The sequence below is a fragment of the Phalangium opilio genome, unplaced genomic scaffold, assembly GCF_054372755.1.
Source record: "Phalangium opilio isolate 3A_F unplaced genomic scaffold, DU_Popi_V2 ptg000217l_1, whole genome shotgun sequence".
Taxonomy (NCBI): Eukaryota; Metazoa; Arthropoda; class Arachnida; order Opiliones; family Phalangiidae; genus Phalangium; species Phalangium opilio.
In genome coordinates, this window is record NW_028324218.1 from 1897421 (window position 1) to 1918137 (window position 20717).

A 20717-nucleotide genomic window follows, 5' to 3' on the forward strand; every position below is an offset into this window, starting at 1 on the left:
TTCACATAGGATAAGGTAACCCTTTCCTAAATATCTTTATTCATAGAATATTCTTCCAATTTCCTGACTATTCCAGGAGTTTCCATGAACAATTCATCAAATATCCTCACTTGTCCCGGTGTTTCTAGGCCTTACAGTAATTGGTTTAATTATTTGAATGTGTAAAAACGTTTCATGGACTATTCATCAAACCTTCCCGACTTCTCCACGAGTTCCCATTTTCATGGACTATTGATCAATTGATTATCGACTTTTCCAGGAGTTTCCATGACTTAAAACAATAAACCCTGGTTTAATTATTTTAACGTGTAAAAATGTTTCATGGACTATTAATCAGAAACTTCTCGACGTCTCCAAGGCACGATTCTTCAAATATCCAGACTTTTCCATGAGTTCCCATGACTTTAAAATTACAACCCTTGTTTTAATTACTTCAAGAATCTAAAGGTATTTTTTAAATATATTTTTTCTTTTGGTTCAAGAATCGGAAGGAGATAGTGTACAGTAGAGAAATTCCAGCCAAATAAAGTTATACATGGCCTACATTGTAACTTGTCTATTTCACCGCCTTTTAAAACGCTACTTCTAAAGCCTTATATTCAAAGCCAGGAGACGTAAGGAACGGTAAATGCCGATATCAGCTACCCTGTCAAGTACCTTAACCCTATTTTTTTATAAACTAAGCCTAAACTCCCATTGTTTTTAGTACAGAGATAGAACATTTATATATATATTTTTTTAAGTTGAATTTACAGCGTGTGCGAAGTTAAACCACGGGTTATTTTCAAATAAGGAAATATAACATTAACTGTATTGTAGTTTGAAATTGAAAAATTAATTGTTTGGGATGAATAAACCGATTTAAAGGGTAGGTGAAATGTATAGAAATTTCTAGTTAGTTAATTTGGAAAACAGGGCGGGGTTTGTTTAAACCTTAATTATATGTTTTCTAAGAAATAAACGTGTCAAGAGAGGAATACATACATCTACTAGGAATAGTTGTGTACCCGCATTTTCACTCAATGTATCTAGGGCGGATTTGTGGGAGGAGCTAGCTAGACTAATCAATATATATGAACGAAAATCGATCTGCGCCTGTTGCTACCAATCAACCAATGAAATCGCACATATAGGAAAGACGCCATCAGAATTATGAGGCGTGACGTGGATAGTAATTTCTCAAGCCCAGCCCATAAACATGGGACACAATAATTCCTAGTATCTGTATGTATCCCTGGTTTAATCCTAAAACCCATGCAATACAGACAGGAAATCATGGTCTAGAATAACTAACCAATTTTAATGAAAATAGCTAGAGCTACGGCATGAATATTAACACCATAAAAATAGCGGAATTAATATTAAATTGGCGCCACGGTTCTCTTTGCACTTCTAAAATGTCCAAACCTAAGCCCAATCATTCTCAACAAGGAATAGAAATCCTTGATAAAATAGAGCATTTAGGGTTAACTGTTATGATTTTCAATGGTTGTCATGGATACATCATGTTCATAGTCGGAAATGAATTCATTTCCGGTTCCGGTTGGTATAACACGGCCTCGTTTTCATTAAATGTGAGATGTGATACGATTTCGAATGGGATATGATGATGATTATTATAAATCTTTAATGCTTTTCTTGCGATAAGAAGTTTGCAAAGGCTTCAATGGTCCTTAACAGAGAGAGGGAAAATGCAAGTACAACTCGAAATTGAAAATTTTCAAAGTTTCAAAAGTTTTAGAAAATTCGCTTTACAAGAAAATCATTTTAAAAGATCTTGTTTTAAATTATTTAAATATATATTTTCCAGGAGGACCATAAGCGTATTTTAATAAGTCAGAGACTCAACAATATGTCTTGTTTATTTGCTTAATTACTCGGGCCCTAATTGTTGTAACCCCAAGTATTAGGTATCATTGGAAAGCTAAGGATTGGGGCTATAACATACTCAAAGGACTTCCCCGTATCTCTAATAGAACCAGAGTTAAAATGTGTCATGTAAATAAGTCCATGTTAACGATATGAAGAGCACGTTAATTAACATTTTGCTTAATTACTCGGGCCCTGATTATTGTAACCCCCAAATATTTAGTATCGTTTTAAAGCTAGGAAATAGGGCTATAACATACTCAAAGGACATCCCCGTATCTCTTATATAACCAAAGTCACAACAGTCCAAAGTGAAAATATGCAATCGTGCCCAATGCCTCCTTATTAAACTGAGATGATGATAACCTTACGAAAGAAATCATTAATCCTAAGTTTGAGCCAACAACTTTAGCTCCCAAAGTTTAGGATTCGGAGAAGTTTATACACGTAACGAAAAAAACCAAGCGAGGCCCAACTTTCTATTTGCTAATGCCTTGTGTAAATCGCTGTTAACGTTTCAAAGCTCCTAGTCCGTGAAATGAAGATCTCTGATGAGAACCCAAAAGAAGGTTTAAAGGCAGAAAAAAAGGAAGAAAAACTCAACATCTTACGCGGTCGTTAAAACTTTCTTGGCAACTAAATAACGTTGAACCTTTACGTGCCGCGGAGAAAATTTTGTCCAATTTGCTTCCCTCAAAATTAATATTTCTTACGTCATTAATGACTTTAAATTATAAACAAAACTAAAATTAAACTACAGGAATACATAAGTTCATAAGATATGTTATGTTGCTTCCATAAGTTTGTTTAATTAATATCTGGTCATGACAAACTGAAAGGCTTGTAATTTTGAAGTGAGTGAGTGAGTGAGGTAGGTCATAGATTCGAGGAGGTAAAGCGAGGGAGGCCTGGTGGGGCGCTGCTGTCAAAGGGGGCTTAGTAATGCAGACAAAATAGGAGTGCCTAGATGGAAATAAGTCCTAGCTGCAAAATTAATTAACCACCACTAGTTATCTCTCTCGAGCTGTAATTAAGTCTCTCAGTAGCATTACGAATAGTATAGGTAGTGCATTTCATACTTATGAAGCGAACATATCACTTATAAACTTATGCTCACGTGATTCCGAAAATAAAGAAATAATAAAAACATTTTTAGCTAATGATATGAATGTTATTTATTTCTTCAAGGTTTATTTTCAAATTAATTTCCCTGTTTTTTCCCTGAATTTCCCAGGGGGTTTCTAAAGGTCTGGCAACACTTTTTAATAATTTTGAAGGTCCCCCTGAAGTGCGCAAACTGTTACGCAAAGGTTTTCTTACCGAAGCATATCGTAAAAGTGCCAAGAAATTAAAAAAGACCAAGAAAAAGATCTTAGAAGAACCCCAGAAATAAACACTGCGCGATGATTCACTGTAATCCACCTAACCGTAACCAAAGAATATTTTTTAAACTTTAACTTTAAACAGAGTGGCTTAGCTATACGATGCCACGATATCGTGATAATACAATAATAATAATAATAACCAAGAAGTGATATCTAGTTTATTAGAGAGAGAAGGTATAAGATTCCCAAGTATTCGCGCGGGCCATAATCCTGCAGTCCCCCTTTCAAAATACAAGGGGGGGACGTAAAAGGAGGTGCCCGGGCTATTTCGTGTGCTCTCCTCAGTCGGAAAATATGACTGTAATTTTTTCTCATTCGCGTCGAGCTGACGTGCACGAGTTTTCAAGAGCCAATGAGATGCTGGGGGTTGTAATTTAGAGGCGGGGCGGGGATTAACTCCGGACACGTCTACGTTTGGACTGGAGATAAAGCTGCTGGAAATGTGGCGCGAATTTATACCTTCTCCCTAATAAACTATAGATATCACTTCTTGGTCATACTTACTGTTCATTCATGTTACTTATGATAAAAGGAATGAACAGTTGTTAGTTCCAAAAGAAAAAAGGAACCCAGTGAAACTATACATTATGGGAAGCGTTAAGGAATTTCTCAATGACAATTATTAAAAGTTGGATGGTAGAAAAAGTAGCTGAGGTATCTTCAGGCTAAATTTAAACCATCATACAGTCAGCCAGCCTTCATAATGCTTAATTATCACTCGTGTTACCCTTGCTATATACCAAACCAACCCAACAGCGACCCCTGGTTTCATAAAAGACGCCAAAAAAATATATAAGAAGAAAAACTTTGAAAAACCACGTCATATCTAACCTTACCTAAGAGAGGCTAGAGAGCCCGGGCAAAAAAATACCTAAAACTTACATATGATGACTTAAGCCTGGAATTCATACAACTACTAGTAATAATCGCGTAGCCAGGCATTTTCAATCAAGGTATCTAGGCGTATTTATGGGAGGAGCCTAGACTAATCATTAACACTGGCACAATTATTCTTATTATAGCTGTATGAATTCTTCGTTGCAGTTATACTACAAACTTTACTGGAGAGTTCACTAAAAATCTCGAGGTATTATTAAAGACACTTCCCTTGTTAAGAGTGTTTTAAAGATCTTAATCAGGAGCTGTTAGTTTTTTTAAGTTGCTATTTCGGATGTATCTTAAGTGTTACGAACCCTAAATTCCGGAGGAAGGGGATTGTCTATGAGAGAATCTGATAGAGAACAAGCCAGAATCATTCGTCGCCAACTAAATAAGATCAAGGATAGCAGAGAAGCGATGGCAACCCTTACTAATTCGCGACATTACGTTTAAACCCCCCTCCTTTGCCCCCTCCCCAATAAAAAAACAGTCGAGTTGTCTGCATGCTGCTTTCTTGGTTAATACTCTCAATTCCTTTGACAATTGACTTTACTTGAGGCTTATAATCAAACAGAATTGTCTTAGTACATGGATAGCTGTTACTATCAAATGTTATGGACAGTTTGAATTGGGGTTCCCAGAACCATATACTACCCCCTATCCTTGACACATGTACCATGCAGCATAGAGGACATGGCTTGATTCGACACAGTTTTGTTTAAGTAATTAGAACTTAAGGTACTTACAATGTCTCTCCACATTCATGAGTAACATGCCTTCATTGGAACATCTGGAATCTCGCACCCAAGCAAAGAGCTTTCTCTGTCGTCCTAATTGGGAACTGGTCCATTCTTTTGGCGCTAAAGAAAGTGGTCCACCCATGACCGGTGAAGGCAAATCTTGACTGGCAAAAGTGGCGTTCTCACCAAAGTCGATGACGATACAAGTTTTGATGTCTCGAATCTCCAATCGACTCAAAGCTTGCGCGTTATCTTTCTGAAATTAATATTAAAAACAAATTGAACTTTAACCCCGAATTAATTCCATTTAAATATAAAATACAGGATTTTATAGGACCGTTCCCTAAGAATTACTTCTTCAAATAACCCCACTGTAACTTGTTTAATTTTTACGGTGGCTTGACCTAGCTCTTAAAGTAGCCAAAGGGTCAGGGTAAAGATTTGGAGCAAAGTTTTCTTATTTCTTAGTTAGGCCATAACGAGGTTATATCCTTATTCGTAAGGGTCCTGTCCTTAGGCTAGACGGGAGACCTTTTAATCACGAAGCTGTCTCTAGACTGTCCGGGGTCAAAAAGAAGGTTCCTTCCAAAAATTCCTTAATGTAATTACGAAAGAAGAATGTTTTCCCTTCATTAAACAAATACTCGGGGTTCTGGCTCGAGCTCCGGCCCTATCCCTAGCTGTGGGCAACTCTAAGATTAAAGGAATAGTATAGCTAACATAACTGATTATACCTTAATAAAAAGAAGGGCTTCCTTTTTCTAAATATAAAAAGAATTAAAATATTAAATATTAAAATTAACCAATAAAATTAATTATCTCTTATTAAAATATTATAATTAGTACATTTAATTAGTCATGATTAAAAACTATCAAGGACTACTGTGTCGCCATCCGCCATTGGATTAGTGCATGGCGTCTGCTAGCCCGAACCTACCTTACCCTTACCTCTCTCCAGGCTGGGAAATTGGGACCAGTGACCCCCCTAGTGTCCTAAATAATAAACTGGTCTCCAGAGTGGTCCCAGCCTTTGTTCTCCTATAGATTTGCAATTAATAAACTGGTCCCCAGGACCAGTAACCCCCACTTTTTGAATTAAAAAACTTGTCCTAGCAATTAATAAACTGGTTTTGGACCAGAGGAAGTGTGCTATTTCCCAGACTGCCTCTCAACCTGTGAGAGAATTCAACCAATCACGTAAGGGTAAAGAGTTCTGGCTAGCAGACGCCATGCACTAAACCAATGGCGGGTGTCGACACAGTAGTCCTTGATAATTTTTAATCATGACTAATTATCATATTGTAATAAGAGATAATTAATTTTATGGATTAATTTTAATATTTAATTCCTTTTATATTTAATTAAAAGGAGTTTTTTAATTAAGGTATAATGTTACGTTACCTAAACTGTTCCTTTAAGTCTTTGGCTCTTAAAGGACCCAAGTCCAGTTTCTCAAAGGCTTATCCATGGTATAACCTTAAACAGATACATACTTCACCCTAGACCATTTCGACCCATACCTTTTCCTACACAAAACCCCCAAAAGACCCAACGCTACCAAAAGCCTTAATTATTTCAACACACGTCTTATCGTTAAAATAGTCCACATTAATTTACAGCCTTGGATTGGGCATGAATTTCTTTAAGAAAATAAGGCAAAATAAGGCAATAATTACAGGCATATTCAGGGTGCGTACGTTACTTAATTAATTTGATGAATATTCCACGCTTTTAATGATTTCCAGGCACGAGTTTTATGCAAATTAATGAATATCCTGAGCCAACATACAAACTTTGGTTTTTGCCAAGGGGAAAAGATACCTAAATTATTAGTTACCGAATTCTTTGCAAGTTTGTTCGCTTACAGTTAAAGCAGTTGGTTTATAATCATAATAATCATACCGAATTCGTTAAGACCCTTGCTCTGTTTCGGTTCTGAAATTCAATTGAATACAAGTTCATAAGATATGTTCCTTCCATAAGTTTGTTTAATTAATATCTGGTCATGACAAACTGAAAGGCTTGTAATTTTGAAGTGAGTGAGTGAGGTAGGTCATAGATTCGAGGAGGTAAAGCGAGGGAGGGGCCTGGTGAGTGAGGTGGCGCTGCTGTCAAAGGGGGCTTAGTAATGCAGACTAAATAGGAGTGCCTAGATGGAATAGGTCCTAGCTGCAAAATTAATTAACCACCACCGAGTGTACTTAGGGCTTCAATTGACTCGCTCCCCCTCGTTCTCCTTCTCGAACTAGTTATCTCGAGCTGCTGTAAGTCTCTCAGTAGCATTACGAATCGTATAGGTATAGTGCATATCATACTTATGGAGCGAACATATCACTTATAAACTTATGATAACACCACCAAAACGTGCGTTGGTTGGAGGTCCATTCTAGCTAAGACTGTCTTGTGGTTGATATGACATTTAAGCAGAAATAAGAGACCATATAGGCCTACCCGAGATCTGGGCTCAATTCCAGAAAGGAGGCCGAAACGAGGCTTAGAGGTTTCTTATCTTTCACAAAAGATGGATTCTTATCTCTGTTGGCGCGGGTTTTAGGGGCTTAGACCCCCCATTGTGTGTTTTTGTAACGTATATAAGACTAACGGATGGACTATTTAACCCCCACCAAAAAGGGCAAGGGTCAAAATCATTACGGGCTGTGTAGTATATGTTATTGTTTTGAAACTAATATTGAAGCTTACTTAAACGCAATGCAATGCAATGCAATTTTATTTAGCTTCGGGTTACTAAGCCTTTGACAGCTGCGCAGAATTGAAGTCCTAAGTACACTCGGTGGTGATTAATTAATTTTGCAGCTAGGACCTATTCGATCTAGGTCCTATTTAGTCTGCATTACTAAGCCCAAATTTGACAGCAGCGCCCCCCTCACTCACCAGGCCCCTCCCTCGCTTTACCTCCTCGAATCTATGACCTACCTTGACTCACTCACTTCAAAATTACAAGCCTTTCAGTTTGTCATGACCAGATATTAATAAAACAAACTTATGGAAGGAACATATCTTATGAACTTATGAAACTGCATGAGCAAAGAAATAAGTACTTCTATTTTTCAAATGTATTAAAGAAAGACTGATCACAAAAGTACTTCCGTTTTGGGACGTATAACTTCCGGAACGGTCAATAAATGTCCGAATAGAATAGTATATATGTCCTTCATTCAATTTAAAAAAGGACATAACAATAGAATTGAATCGTCTTTCTATTCTATAAGGGGATTGCACAAAGCGCAACCTATTTCCAATCGAGTTTTATATTCTTGAATTACTTTTGAAATTCGGAAATGATTTTGTACAATGAAAAAAAAAAATACCATTCTTAGACAGTATTTTCCTTTCTTTTTTTTTCTCCCATGATCGGTAACAAGAGCAGTTGGCGATTGGTCATTTTATTAAAGGCGCAGTTGCCTGAAGAATATTTAGCGACGGCGGCTTGCAGTGAGTGGACCCCAGTCGTCGTCTAGCTAAAACTAACTTTTCTTATAGTCCTATACGTGATCAGCTTCCAAATTATATCTTTGCCGAAACTTAGTTAAAAGTTAGTTGCAAAAAGTTCGCTATGGGCATCGTGTGATTTTATTGGTAAAGACAGATTTTATCAATCGAGAGATTGACGAAATTGATATTGCCGTGGCACGTGATTGCACTTCAAAAAGGTGCAAGCATGACCCTGCATTAATAACCATAAGTTTATAAGTGATATGTTCGCTCCATAAGTATGACATGCACTACCAATACTTTGTCGTAATGCTACTGAGAGACTTAAAGCAGCTCGAGATAACTAATTCGAGAAGGAGAACGAGGGGGAGCGAGTCAATTGAAGTCCTAAGTACACTCGGCGATGGTTAATTAAATTTGCAGCTACCCAGGTAGCAAATTCACGTTGACACAACGTTTAAACGTACCATTGAATAAACGTGTGTATTAACGTTTTTAAAACGGTGATCATGTCACCTTGAAACACGGTGTTTACACACGTGTTTATTTTGTCGCAAATACATGAGAAATCTCATCTATTTCTCGTTTTAAAAACGTATATTATAAAGTAGGTTAACGTGGATAAATCGTGCGTTAAACGGTTCCAATTAGGTTTATTTTTCAGGTTATTTGAACGTGTGTAATAAGTTAATCTAACGTGTCTCAAAAGTTAATTGAACGAGTGTAACAACTTAATCGAACGTGCACAAAAATTTGTTTAATGTGTTTTATATGTTAGTTGAACCTGTGTATAACGTTGGTTTAACGTGTTTATTAAGTAAATTACACGTGTTTAATAAGTAAATTACACGTGTTTAATAAGTAAATTACACGTGTTTAATAAGTAAATTACACTGTTTAATAAGTAAATTACACGTGTTTAATAAGTAAATTACACGTGTTTAATAAGTAAATTACACGTTTTTAATAAGTAAATTACACGTGTTTAATAAGTAAATTACACGTGTTTAATAAGTAAATTACACGTGTTTAATAAGAAAATTACACGTGTTTAATAAGAAAATTACACAAGTTTAATAAGTAAATTACACGTGTTTAATAAGTTAATTGAACCTGTGTTTTAAATAAATTGAACGCGTTTAATTAGCCATTTCAAATGTCAAATTCGTTAACTGAGGCGTCTAATCAGATATTTGAGCGTGCGAAATAGTTTAATTTTACGTGTGATAAACACGTTAATTAAAAATGTTAAAGACAATAATTGAACGTGTGAAATAAGTTAATTGAACGTGTAAATTTGTTTAATTAAACGTTTATAATAAGTTAATTGAACGTGTGCAATAAGTTAGTTGAACGTGTGTAATAAGTTAGTTGAACGTGGGTAACTAGTTAATAGCAAGTGTGTAATTACTTAACTCGTGTTCTCAAAGTGGAACCGAAACATTGCCAGTATTAGCTTCGGCATTTTCATTTATAGATGCAATCCGAACCAATATCACAGCAATGACAGGACTAATACAAAGCCTAGTTTTCAGTTGTTATGTATAAATGTAGTATAGCTAAATCAAAAGATAACAAGGCTATTGAAATATTAAAATTAAACGATTTTCTTGGAGTTTTGAAACGAAACATAGCTTTATAGCTATACAAGTACTAAAAGAATCGTAATTCCGAAACACATTTACCATATTTTCATTTTATATTTAGCAAAAACGAAAAAAATTACAGTTTTGTAAGAGTTCTATTCACGCCAATACAAGGGAAAAAAGCAATAAGGGAGTATTAACCGAGGAGTAGAAACTGAAAACTTCTTATTATAAAAATTTATAGCTCAGGCCTATGCATTACATGTCAACAGTTTTTTAAATAAGCTCTAATTCCTACTAGGGCTTTTGTTGTTGATAATGAAAAACCAACCGTTTCTATCCTAAACCGACTTCTCAACAATGTCATAAGTCCCTTACTAACTTTGAATAGAGTTCCCATGATTAGTATTTCAATGGGAAAACGTCTTAATTACTCGCTTCATATTAACTATGAAATGCGTACAGTTCCAACTTCATTACTCGTTCTATATATATTTGACGGATGTCTTTCCGATGAAAGAGGTTTTTCTTAAATAATTAGGGTTATATGAATGATATAAATTATTTTAATCGTCACTATTTTACCTTAATTATAGTTAAGTCGATTTAAGAAACTTTATTCCTAAAATCATTTTAAACATAGCTATTTTTAATGTTTGACTTCTAGTGAACACCTTTTTAAGAATTTTTGTAAATTTAGGGTATATAAGAAGATTGATTCCTAGATAGGCTGATAAGAAAAAATGCAATTGCGTGAACCTTTGGCGAAAGCCCTGCCATCGGGGGCTAGACGTTTCTCGTAACCATAGACGCTCACCTCGTACATTTTAACCCTAACGACAAGCTAATGTTGCAGATTGGTGTCTATGCGGTATAGACGAAAGACCAGCTCAAGGTGGTGTTTGAAGCCAATAAGAACTGATTGATGTGTATGTGGTATTTTTAACCTGCGAACGCGAGGACAGAGACACGTCCAGTAAAATACCTCCGTGACGTCATCGAAACTCGGAGAGGTGATAACGATTGATTATAGCTTTTTGTGACGCAAGACATGTACGAAATATCAACGTTTCCGAAACGTACAGTAATAATGCAAAATTAAGGGCCATTTAAAACCATTTTCACACGTGTTGTGAACAAACTTCTTATAAAGACTTGAAAATAAAGCTTTTGTATAAATGTATTTACAACTTTCTCGAAACTTAAATCAAAACGCAAAACTAACAGTCCACTTATCACCATTTCGAAACGTGATTTTAACCTAAAATAAACGTATTAGTTATCACTTTGTATAATCGTTTTAACAACGTTGCCCAAATATACAGTAATAACGCTAAACTAACGGTCAATTGAACACTATTCTCAAACGTATTACGAACGTAACATATAGTCCTGAAATAAATGCTCTTGTATAAACGTTTTAACACCGTTTGCCAAAACATACAGTATTAACGCTAAACTAACGGTCAATTGAACACTATTCTCAAACGTGTTACGAACGTAATATATAGTCCTGAAATAAACGCTCTTGTATAAACGTTTTAACAACGTTGCCAAAACATACAGTAATAACGCTAAACTAACGGTCAATTGAACACTATTCTCAAACGTATTACGAACGTAACATATAGTCCTGAAATAAACGCTCTTGTATAAACGTTTTAACACCGTTGCCAAAACATACAGTAATAACGCTAAACTAACGGTCAATTTAACACTATTCTCAAACGTGTTACGAACGTAATATATAGTCCTGAAATAAACGCTCTTGTATAAACGTTTTAACAACGTTGCCAAAACATACAGTAATAACGCTAAACTAACGGTCAATTGAACACCATTCCCAAACGTGTTGCAAACGAAACATGTAGACTGGAAATAAACGCTTTAGTTATCACTTTCTATAAACGTGATAACAACGTTGTCGAAACATAGAGTAATAACGCTAAACTAACAGCCAATTGAACACTATTCTGAAAGGTGTTGCAAACGTAACATGAAGACCTGAAATAGACGCTTTAGTTATCACTTTCTATGAACGTGATAACAACGTTTCCGAATCATATACAGTAATAACGCTAAACTAACGGCCAATTGAAAACCATTCCCACACGTGTTGCAAACGAAACATGTAGACTTGAAATAAACGCTTTAATTATCACTTTGTAAAAACGTGTTATTGACGTTAAGAAAATCCTAAACATCTTGAGGTAACTTATGTACCAAAAATAAACGTTTTTCTTACGTGTGAAGTACACGTGAAACGTTTTCAAAACATTGGCACCAAAAATCTACTTTAAATCAACGTTAATTTGCTACCTGGGTAGGACCTATTCCATCTAGGTCCTATTTAGTCTGCATTACTAAGCCCCCTTTGACAGCAGCGCCCCACTCACCAACCAGGCCCCTCCCTCGCTTTACCTCTTCGAATCTATGACCTACCTCACTCACTCACCTCACTTCAAAATTACAAGCCTTTCAGTTTCTAAGTTACCAGAGATTAATTCAACACACTTATGGAAGGAACATACATATCTTATAAACTTATGATAAAGGGGTTTACATCATGGGACGTGGCTCATAGACCAATACTTAACTTACAAAGAGTGTCAAGGGACATATAAGGAAAAACTTATATGAAGTAATATTAGTTTTGAAAAAAGTTTTTCCATGAAAGTTTTCAACACGCCGTTAATTTACAAATAGGCAATTTTCCCAGCCAGAACAGACTCTAATAAGAAAGATGGCAACAGATAACCTTTAACCTTATCTATAATCCAGGACCCATTGTTGAAAAAGAGTACGACCATTGAATTGATAACTTTGCTAAAATTTAAAGCAATCTTGCATCGTAGACAAAAGGTGCAAGCGCTTAGTAGTATATAGCAAACGATTGCAAAACGAAAAAAATATCATTAAATGAAATCAAAGATCTTCGGACGTATCTACAAAAGATGCGGCAGGAATTCATACAAATACTAGGGATCATTGGGTATTTTCATCCGTTTTCACTCAGCGTATCTAGGGCGGATTTTGTCCAAGGGAGGAGCAAGCTAGCTAAACTAATCATTACGTATTATGAATTTTAAAATGGCGAACATTGAGGGCACACAATGATTCCAATAAGATGTATGCATTCCAGGATGGAGAAAATTCAGAAAGGACTTTTCCAGTTAGCTGATCTGGAAAGATTATCCGCAATCGGTTGCGGCAAGGAAAGGCGTACAATGAAATTATCAAAAACTGACCGAAAGGCAGTCTGGGTATTATCAGAAAGTGTCGAATAAGATCAAAGAAGCCGATTTCCTCAAAAGAGAAGCAGCCCACAATGGGAACGAAAGAAATATCGCTTAACTTCCAATGGTTTGGAAACCTGATTGTGTGCCCTAGTTAACTTATACGTTTGCGACTTCAAAAGTTGACGACGTTCGCTAAAGAAGTTCAAAAACCCATTCTTGGACTGCAGCAAGATTAGAACTGTCTTTTTTATCTACAAAGTCAATTAAAAACTGTCTGCACAGTCGATTAAAAACTGTCTACAAAGTCGATTAAAAAACTGTCTATAAAGTCGATTAAAAACTGTCTACAAAGTCGATTAAAAACTGTCTACAAAGTCGATTAAAAAGTGTCTACAAAGTCGATTAAAAAACTGTCTACAAAGTCGATTAAAAACCACCTACCAAATCTATTAAAATCTAACACACTCCGATTAGAGTCCAAAGACATTAGAAGTGACTTAAAAACGTACTTAGGTGCACACAAGACTGGTAACTTAATTATCTTCTTTACATCCACATAACTCTCCCACTGTATATCCCTTTTTAACCCTTAAATATGAAGCAGACGACACTAAACCCCGCCCCCTTTGACAATGGTCAATTCTTCTACCTATCCACATTATTTCATTTCAACCAAGTCTTTATAATAAAGTCCCCTATAGTAAATATATTAAAAAAGGTTTTTATATAACCTTTATCCAAGTAAGTTTTACCCATACCAAAAGAATAAACATTATTTTTCCTTCCAGCGAGACGAACACACTAGGGGATTAAAGTTCTATGGGAAGTTTTGTTCTGTTCTTTCCTGGTGCTGCATGGTGACCTCTATTATTTTAACCCCCTACGGATGACCCTTCCTCCCCCGTCCCCGGAACAAACAAAGATATATATTTATATATATTGTTAGAGAAGATCCGGGCATCACACAGTTGGCGGCGGGAAAAATAGGCGCCAAAAACTATGGGACCCCTATAAAGTGCGCGAGCTCTCAATTCTTACTCCGAATCTATAATAAAACAAAAACATCATAAGTCTATATGATAACTCTTCATAAGTTAAACTCGCAGCAAGTCATTTGTGAGTTATACAGGGTGTTTATGTCCATTCTAAAAAAAAGCTCCATGGGTAATTACAGTTTGCCTAAGTAGTAACATGATTTCAGTTGGATGCATCTATACTTCTATGACCACACCGATTTTGTTTGACTCTCCCATAAGGGACATGTACTGTAGCACCCCCTAACACAAGTTAAAGTTATGAACATTGATTGGAAACAGTGCTTTACGTAAGACCCCCTTAAAGCATTCATTGTCTTTCATCGTTTCTTGCCTTAAATTTAATATAATTAAAGGGGTTATCAGTAAAACATTTATAACTTATAAGGGTTTATCTTATTTATTTATTTATGATAATATAAAATGTATAGCCATATTTTTCTTACAACCCCTATGTATATAATAAATGACATGCTATATATTAATATTTATACGTATGTTTACGTTGGCGGGGTTCGTGAAAATTTATAGTATGTTAGCGCCGTGGAAAGACATATATCTCTATAAAGAAAACTGCATTTCTTTTATAATATATTTTGACGTGTTTTTCTATAAAGTTTAGTCTGTTATTTTTTTTTTCATTGTTAATAATAAAACTTTGAGGTAAAAACCGAGGGGCTAATCACTGTCAAATTCCCTATACACCGATTACGTAATACACGCAATATTTTTTGCACTGTTAAGGGTAGGGCTTTTAAAGATTACGCGTATTCACATTAGAACAGTCGAAGGTACATTCGTGTACACCGATTACACCGAGTTACCAGCCCCTCGGTAAAAATACAATATGGTGTTGACTACGCAACATTGCACTAAAATACCACCGTGACGTCATTTGATTCATTTTGGAATAAGGCACTGGTATTTCCTTTTTGAATAAAATATTTTCGCAAGTTAAATAAATTGAGTAAATAGGTTATGGTGTTGTTTCGTAATAATGTATTTATGCATTTTAAAGAAAAAAGGGAGGTTTTCGACGCATTTCCACGCTCGATTAATATCTTAATAACCCTTTGGCGTGTTCAACATTCATATACGGTACCGTTGCATAGAAAACTAGGCCTAGCATGATTATTTTGAACATTTAATAAAGGTCTACGTGGTGTTGCAATAGAGTGGGTAATTTAATTATAGTTTGACCAAGAAGTGATATCTAGTTTATTAGGGAGAAGGTATAAATTCTTTCATCCACATTTCTAGCAGCTATATCTCCAGTCCAAACGTAACGTAGACGTGTCCGGAGTTAATCCCCGTCGCCTCTATTTTACAACCAGCATTTTCTCATTGGTTCTTGAAAACTCGTGCACGTCAGCGCGACGCGAATGAGAAAAAATTACAGTCATATTTTCCGACTGAGGAGAGGAGGGTCCCCCCTTGTATTTTGAAAGGGGGACTGCAGGACTTAGGCATCTTATACCTTCTCCCTAGTAAACTAGATATCACTTCTTGGGATATCAATCAATCTCGAGTCCGAAAATGTTAATACATCTATACTTCTATGTCCACCCATAAGATTTGGTTTGGCCCCATAAGGGATGCACGGACCACATGTATTTTAAATTGTCATGGCGAAATTAAGGAAAATTCGTTAGTAACCAATCCATACCCTAGGAAAAACCTTAAATTCAGTTAAACGCATTCGGCATGCATTCCTTGAACCTTAGGGAACAATTAAGGCACCAAATTGGTTGGCGCCTTTTCCACTCCTTGCAATTAAAACTACACTCACACACATACTCAGGGTTAAGTGTCACGTGACTCTACTCTTGTTACAAATATGTTAGGCAGGTAGAAACCATGACAACGGTAATAGCTCGTGCGTCAGCTCGTGCAAGTCGAAAAAGGCGCGGCATTTTTTTAAAGAACGTGGCAGGAATTTTTAATGCACGCTTTTTAGACTAGGCCGAGTACTCTTGTCAAATTTTAGTTCAGGGGGTGGGGTTAGGGGTTTTTTTTTTTTTAATTTGTTTATGGAGTTTCAAACGATTAATTGGATACACGTTAATTAATGATATTATAGGATAGGCGTGTGTATGTTGGTGTAGTCGTTAATTAAACCTGGATCGTTTTTAATTAAATTAAATTAATTAATTATTTAATTTAGACAAATACTTTTTTTAAGTTTTATATTATATTATAAAAATAAAATTATTTATTAAAATGTCTAAATTTTAATATAAAAAAACCCACCATTATACCATGACAAAGGGAAGATAATGAAGTAGAAAAAGTTAATTATTTTATCAAGAAGTTCTTTAAATCTTTAAGAACTTAAATAATAAGGTAGGCCTTGGAAAACTTTCTTATTCTTGAATACCTAAGAGATGGGGAGAAAAGAGAGATAAGCTCTTTAAAAAGGATTAAAAATTGTAAAGAAGGGTCCCTTAAAAGCTCTTTCTCACCAAAATAGTATGTGTAATAATCCTTTTTCAAAGTCCGGGTAAAAGAAGATGAAAACTTTCTTTTCTTACACCTCAAAGAAATAATAAAAAATGGAATTTATGAAATACGGTTTTTGATGGACTAAGAATATTATTCATTTTTTTTAGGTGGGGGTCCATCTTTCAAAAATTTTTGACCGCATTATTAAGTCAAGTTCTATTCAATAACCTAAATGTATTTTAAGACCAAAACTTTTATGTTAAAATTATTTTAAAGGTATTTTTAGACAAAAATTTTATGTTTAAATTATTATAAAAGTATTCTTAGACAAAAAATTTTATGTTTAAATTATTTTAAATGTATTTTTAGACAAAAAATTATAATTAAATTAATTTAAATGTATTTTTAGACCAAATATTTTATGTTTAAATTATTATAAACGTATTTTTAGACAAAAAATTTCCGTTTAAATTATTATTTACTTTTTAATATTATAATTAAATATAGTAAAATTTACCCTTGACCCTATCTGGACCCTAGTTCATTATAAGCACGCACGCATACCTTATGTCCCTAGTGCATTAATTTATAACTTGGCTTTCAGTTTTATATGATCCTGGAAGCTGGAATACTAGCTAAATTCCCCAATAGAAAAATCGGGTTAACGATTTTTAAAAGCATAGGCATACTTCGAATGGATGGAAGGAACACAAGCTCATTAAGGGTTTTCGGTTACGTCACAAGGGCAAGGGGAATAGGTCCCTGCTTAGGATTATACGGACCTGGTAGGGCCTTTTAGCTTAATGAACCTTCAAATTTAAATATACGACGAGAACAGGAGAGGCGAGCGGGGCCTGGATTAAAGGAAAATTCGAACCCGAATTGAATTTAAATTTTTAACTTTTAACCTTTGAACTTTCTTTATAAAAATAAATAAATAAATAAACAACCCCATTTAAAAAAATAATTCAAAGGATAATTCAAGGATAATTTTTCCTTACACTATTCCTTTATAAAATCAGTAGAAATCGGTTTAACGTTAAGAGGGAGGTAAGTATTTTAAGAAAAAAACCCGGTTTTTTCTTGAAGAGGGTTTTTTTGTCTATAGCCTTAGATCAGGTCAAATGAGCCTTACTTCTGTGGTTAGTTAGTTAGTATATTGGAGAATCTCCATTGGGTTTGAGGGGGAAAGTTTGAGGGGGAGGATTTGACTAATGATTACATCCGTATAAATCTACTTTGAAGTCCCTGAAGTCCTGCCCAGACAGTTGTTGACGTATTGCTACTGTATTTTTATAACTTAATTTTGGTACTAGTTAGTATATTTTTTATATAAATTAATTTTGGTATTAGTAATTTAATTTTTAAACTCATTTCTGAATTTCCTAATTAAGAATAAAAGTTAAAACTAAAATTAAAGAAAACTGACTTTAGATAGTCAGGAAAAAACCTATAGAGCCGGAGAAGTCAGGGAATTTTTGAAACGAAAAATACGTCTCAAACATATGCGCAAAATAATAATTTATAATTTAAATCACACCTATTCTACTGAATTTGAGTGTATAACATTATTAGAATAAATGGCGTGAAAATTACACGTGCCACTAATTTTGGCGCGAGCGAAAAGGAGCTGGTAAATGGCGGGAAAATTACACGTGCAGCAGTTTTGGGCGCGCGAGAAAAGGAGCTAGCAAATGGCGGGAAAATTACACGTGCAGCAGTTTTGGGCCGGCGCGAGCGAAAAGGAGCCGGTATTTATAACACAACGTCATAATTATTAGCCCCTGTGTTTTCTCCATGCAGTCACCAAGTCTAGGCGCGAATTATTAATGAACCTCTATTGTTCGCGTTAAACGAGCCACCAGTTTTGATAATATATTCAATTTCACTCTAAGAAAATACCAAGAGCGTAAGCAGGGGGGGATACGCAACGTAGCTTCAACAACGGTACATTCTTAACTTGAAAAACATTCATATATTTTAAAGATGTTCTCCCAATTTTTCGCTAAAAGCCTTTTATACCTCAGAATTTAAATTTTAATAATAATAATATTGAACATTTCGTTCAGAATCAGTCGGAGTTTGCTTTATTTTCGTTAATAAAGGTTTGTAATTTTTCAATTGACTTTATTGCAAATTGAGGTATGGGTAGTTGCACTAAGTGCTATCCCGTTGTTGTTATTTTAAAATTCACCGCTTTCAACCCCCCCCCCCCAATCTCAATTTGCGCCAACCAAAACCAAGCTTTGAAACGACTACGTTGGTCATTTTGGTTTTAGTTACAAAACAAAATTAAAAAATATTTGGGTAAGTTAAAATCAAAGGGATAATGAAGTAGTTTACAAATTTAGCCCTAGATACGTTAAGTGAAAATGCCTACACAATTATTCCTAGTAACTGTATGCATTCCAGTAGCTACATATTACAACATACAAAAAAATAATAATATTGTAATAAAAATAATACAGGGCAACCAAAAAATAAAAACACGCAAATCGATACACAACAATATTTCGATATTAAACTAATTTTAAATATGTAAATTAAGGCCTTATAACGTAACCCATTTTCGTAGCTGCAGAAGAAATTTTGAATTTAAATTTTTTACCATGCAGCTATATAGTCTTAAACTGCGTATATAAAAAAGAAAAATACATTCTGTTTCAAGTTACACTTGCACTAAGGCAGGCCCCAAGGTAAACCTTAATATATATTTTAAATATAAGCCAGGTATAGCCTTGCAACAAATTTGCATTTAAATTTAATTACGTTGCACGGCGAATATTGTCAAAAATATTTATAAACTTAACTTAAAAGGATTTATATTCTATATAGACTTTTATTTCCGAGTACCACCAAAATATGTCGCCTAAAGGTCATTCACCTTTCATTAAATAAATATATGCATATATATACCACGTATTTTAATTAAATTTTAATTTTAATATTATTAATTAAGAAAATTTCAATTTGCCCCCTGGAAGATGATGTTTATGCGAACACCGGAGTGCTGCGGGGAAGTAGTTTTACAGGCGTTCTATGGAAAACCCATGTTAACGTTTGCCCCTGTAGGTTATCTTCGCCCCTTGGAATATAAAGTTTCAGTAAACACCGGAGTATTGCGGTGAAATAGTTTTACAGGCGTTCTATGGAAAACCCACGTTAACGTTTTGCCCCTGTAGGTTATCTTTGCCCCTTTAAAAATTTAATGGTACTAAATATTGATTTTTAAGTGGTTTAAAAGTCACAATTATAAACAATAATTACTTTTTAAACATATTTATATGATGAGCTAATTATTTTGTTTGTAAATAACTTTAATAACCATTGTTTCTCATTGCTTTAAAAGTGATTCATTTACAGTAATGCAGATAAACTATGTTAATTCATTCACTCATAGTTTTATCAAATTTCCTGACATTTCCCAGTGAGTGTTTTATAACGACAGAGTTTGAAATCTCCCTGACATTTAAGAACCTTTTCCCAAATTCAATAACTCTTCCACGTCATTTATGTCATCTACGTTTAAAAAAAAAAAATCCCTGACAATTTAAAGTTATTTCAAAAACTCCACGTTAAATTTCCCTTTCGTTTTCTTGTATTTGTATTTGTTATTGTTTAGGGAAAAGTGTATATTTATAACTATAATTTACATCGTAAATCGAAAGTTAAGCAATAATAATAACAACAAACGTAGAGTGTAAGTATATACATCTTAGTGTGATTTTAGCAACTGCATGCTACGTTCGGGATATACAGAAGTAGAGTTGGATGCTCTTTTGGCAACGGGTTGTACCAGTCTCGACCCCCCCCTTTCCCTCTCCCTAACTCCGCCGCTTTTCCCAGAATATTTGAATCTGGACCAATTTTTGTCGCCCGAGCTTAAAGGGAAGTTAAAATGCCTTATCTTGATCCCTAAATTAAACATTTCTACACATATTTTTTATTTTTGAAATTACGTGTCAATAACATTACTTATTGAGTCTCAATTTCGACTACAGAGTTAAAAGAAAATTGGTAAATTATATTTTCCACGATTTTCCTGACAATGTTTTTTTCAAAATCCCTGACTCAAAACCCCAAATCACCT

General features: G+C 34.8%; 1 protein-coding gene across 1 annotated transcript in view; it reads right to left on the bottom strand.

Moving 5' to 3' along the window:
• LOC149615532 (uncharacterized) overlaps window positions 1-20717 on the bottom strand; it is a 50588-nt gene that overhangs the window by 9111 nt on the left and 20760 nt on the right. Inside the window, exon 4 of the mRNA XM_089857662.1 lies at window positions 4880-5129. Within this exon, the coding sequence (XP_089713788.1) occupies window positions 4880-5129 (250 nt within the window). The remainder of the gene's footprint in view (window positions 1-4879; window positions 5130-20717) is intronic.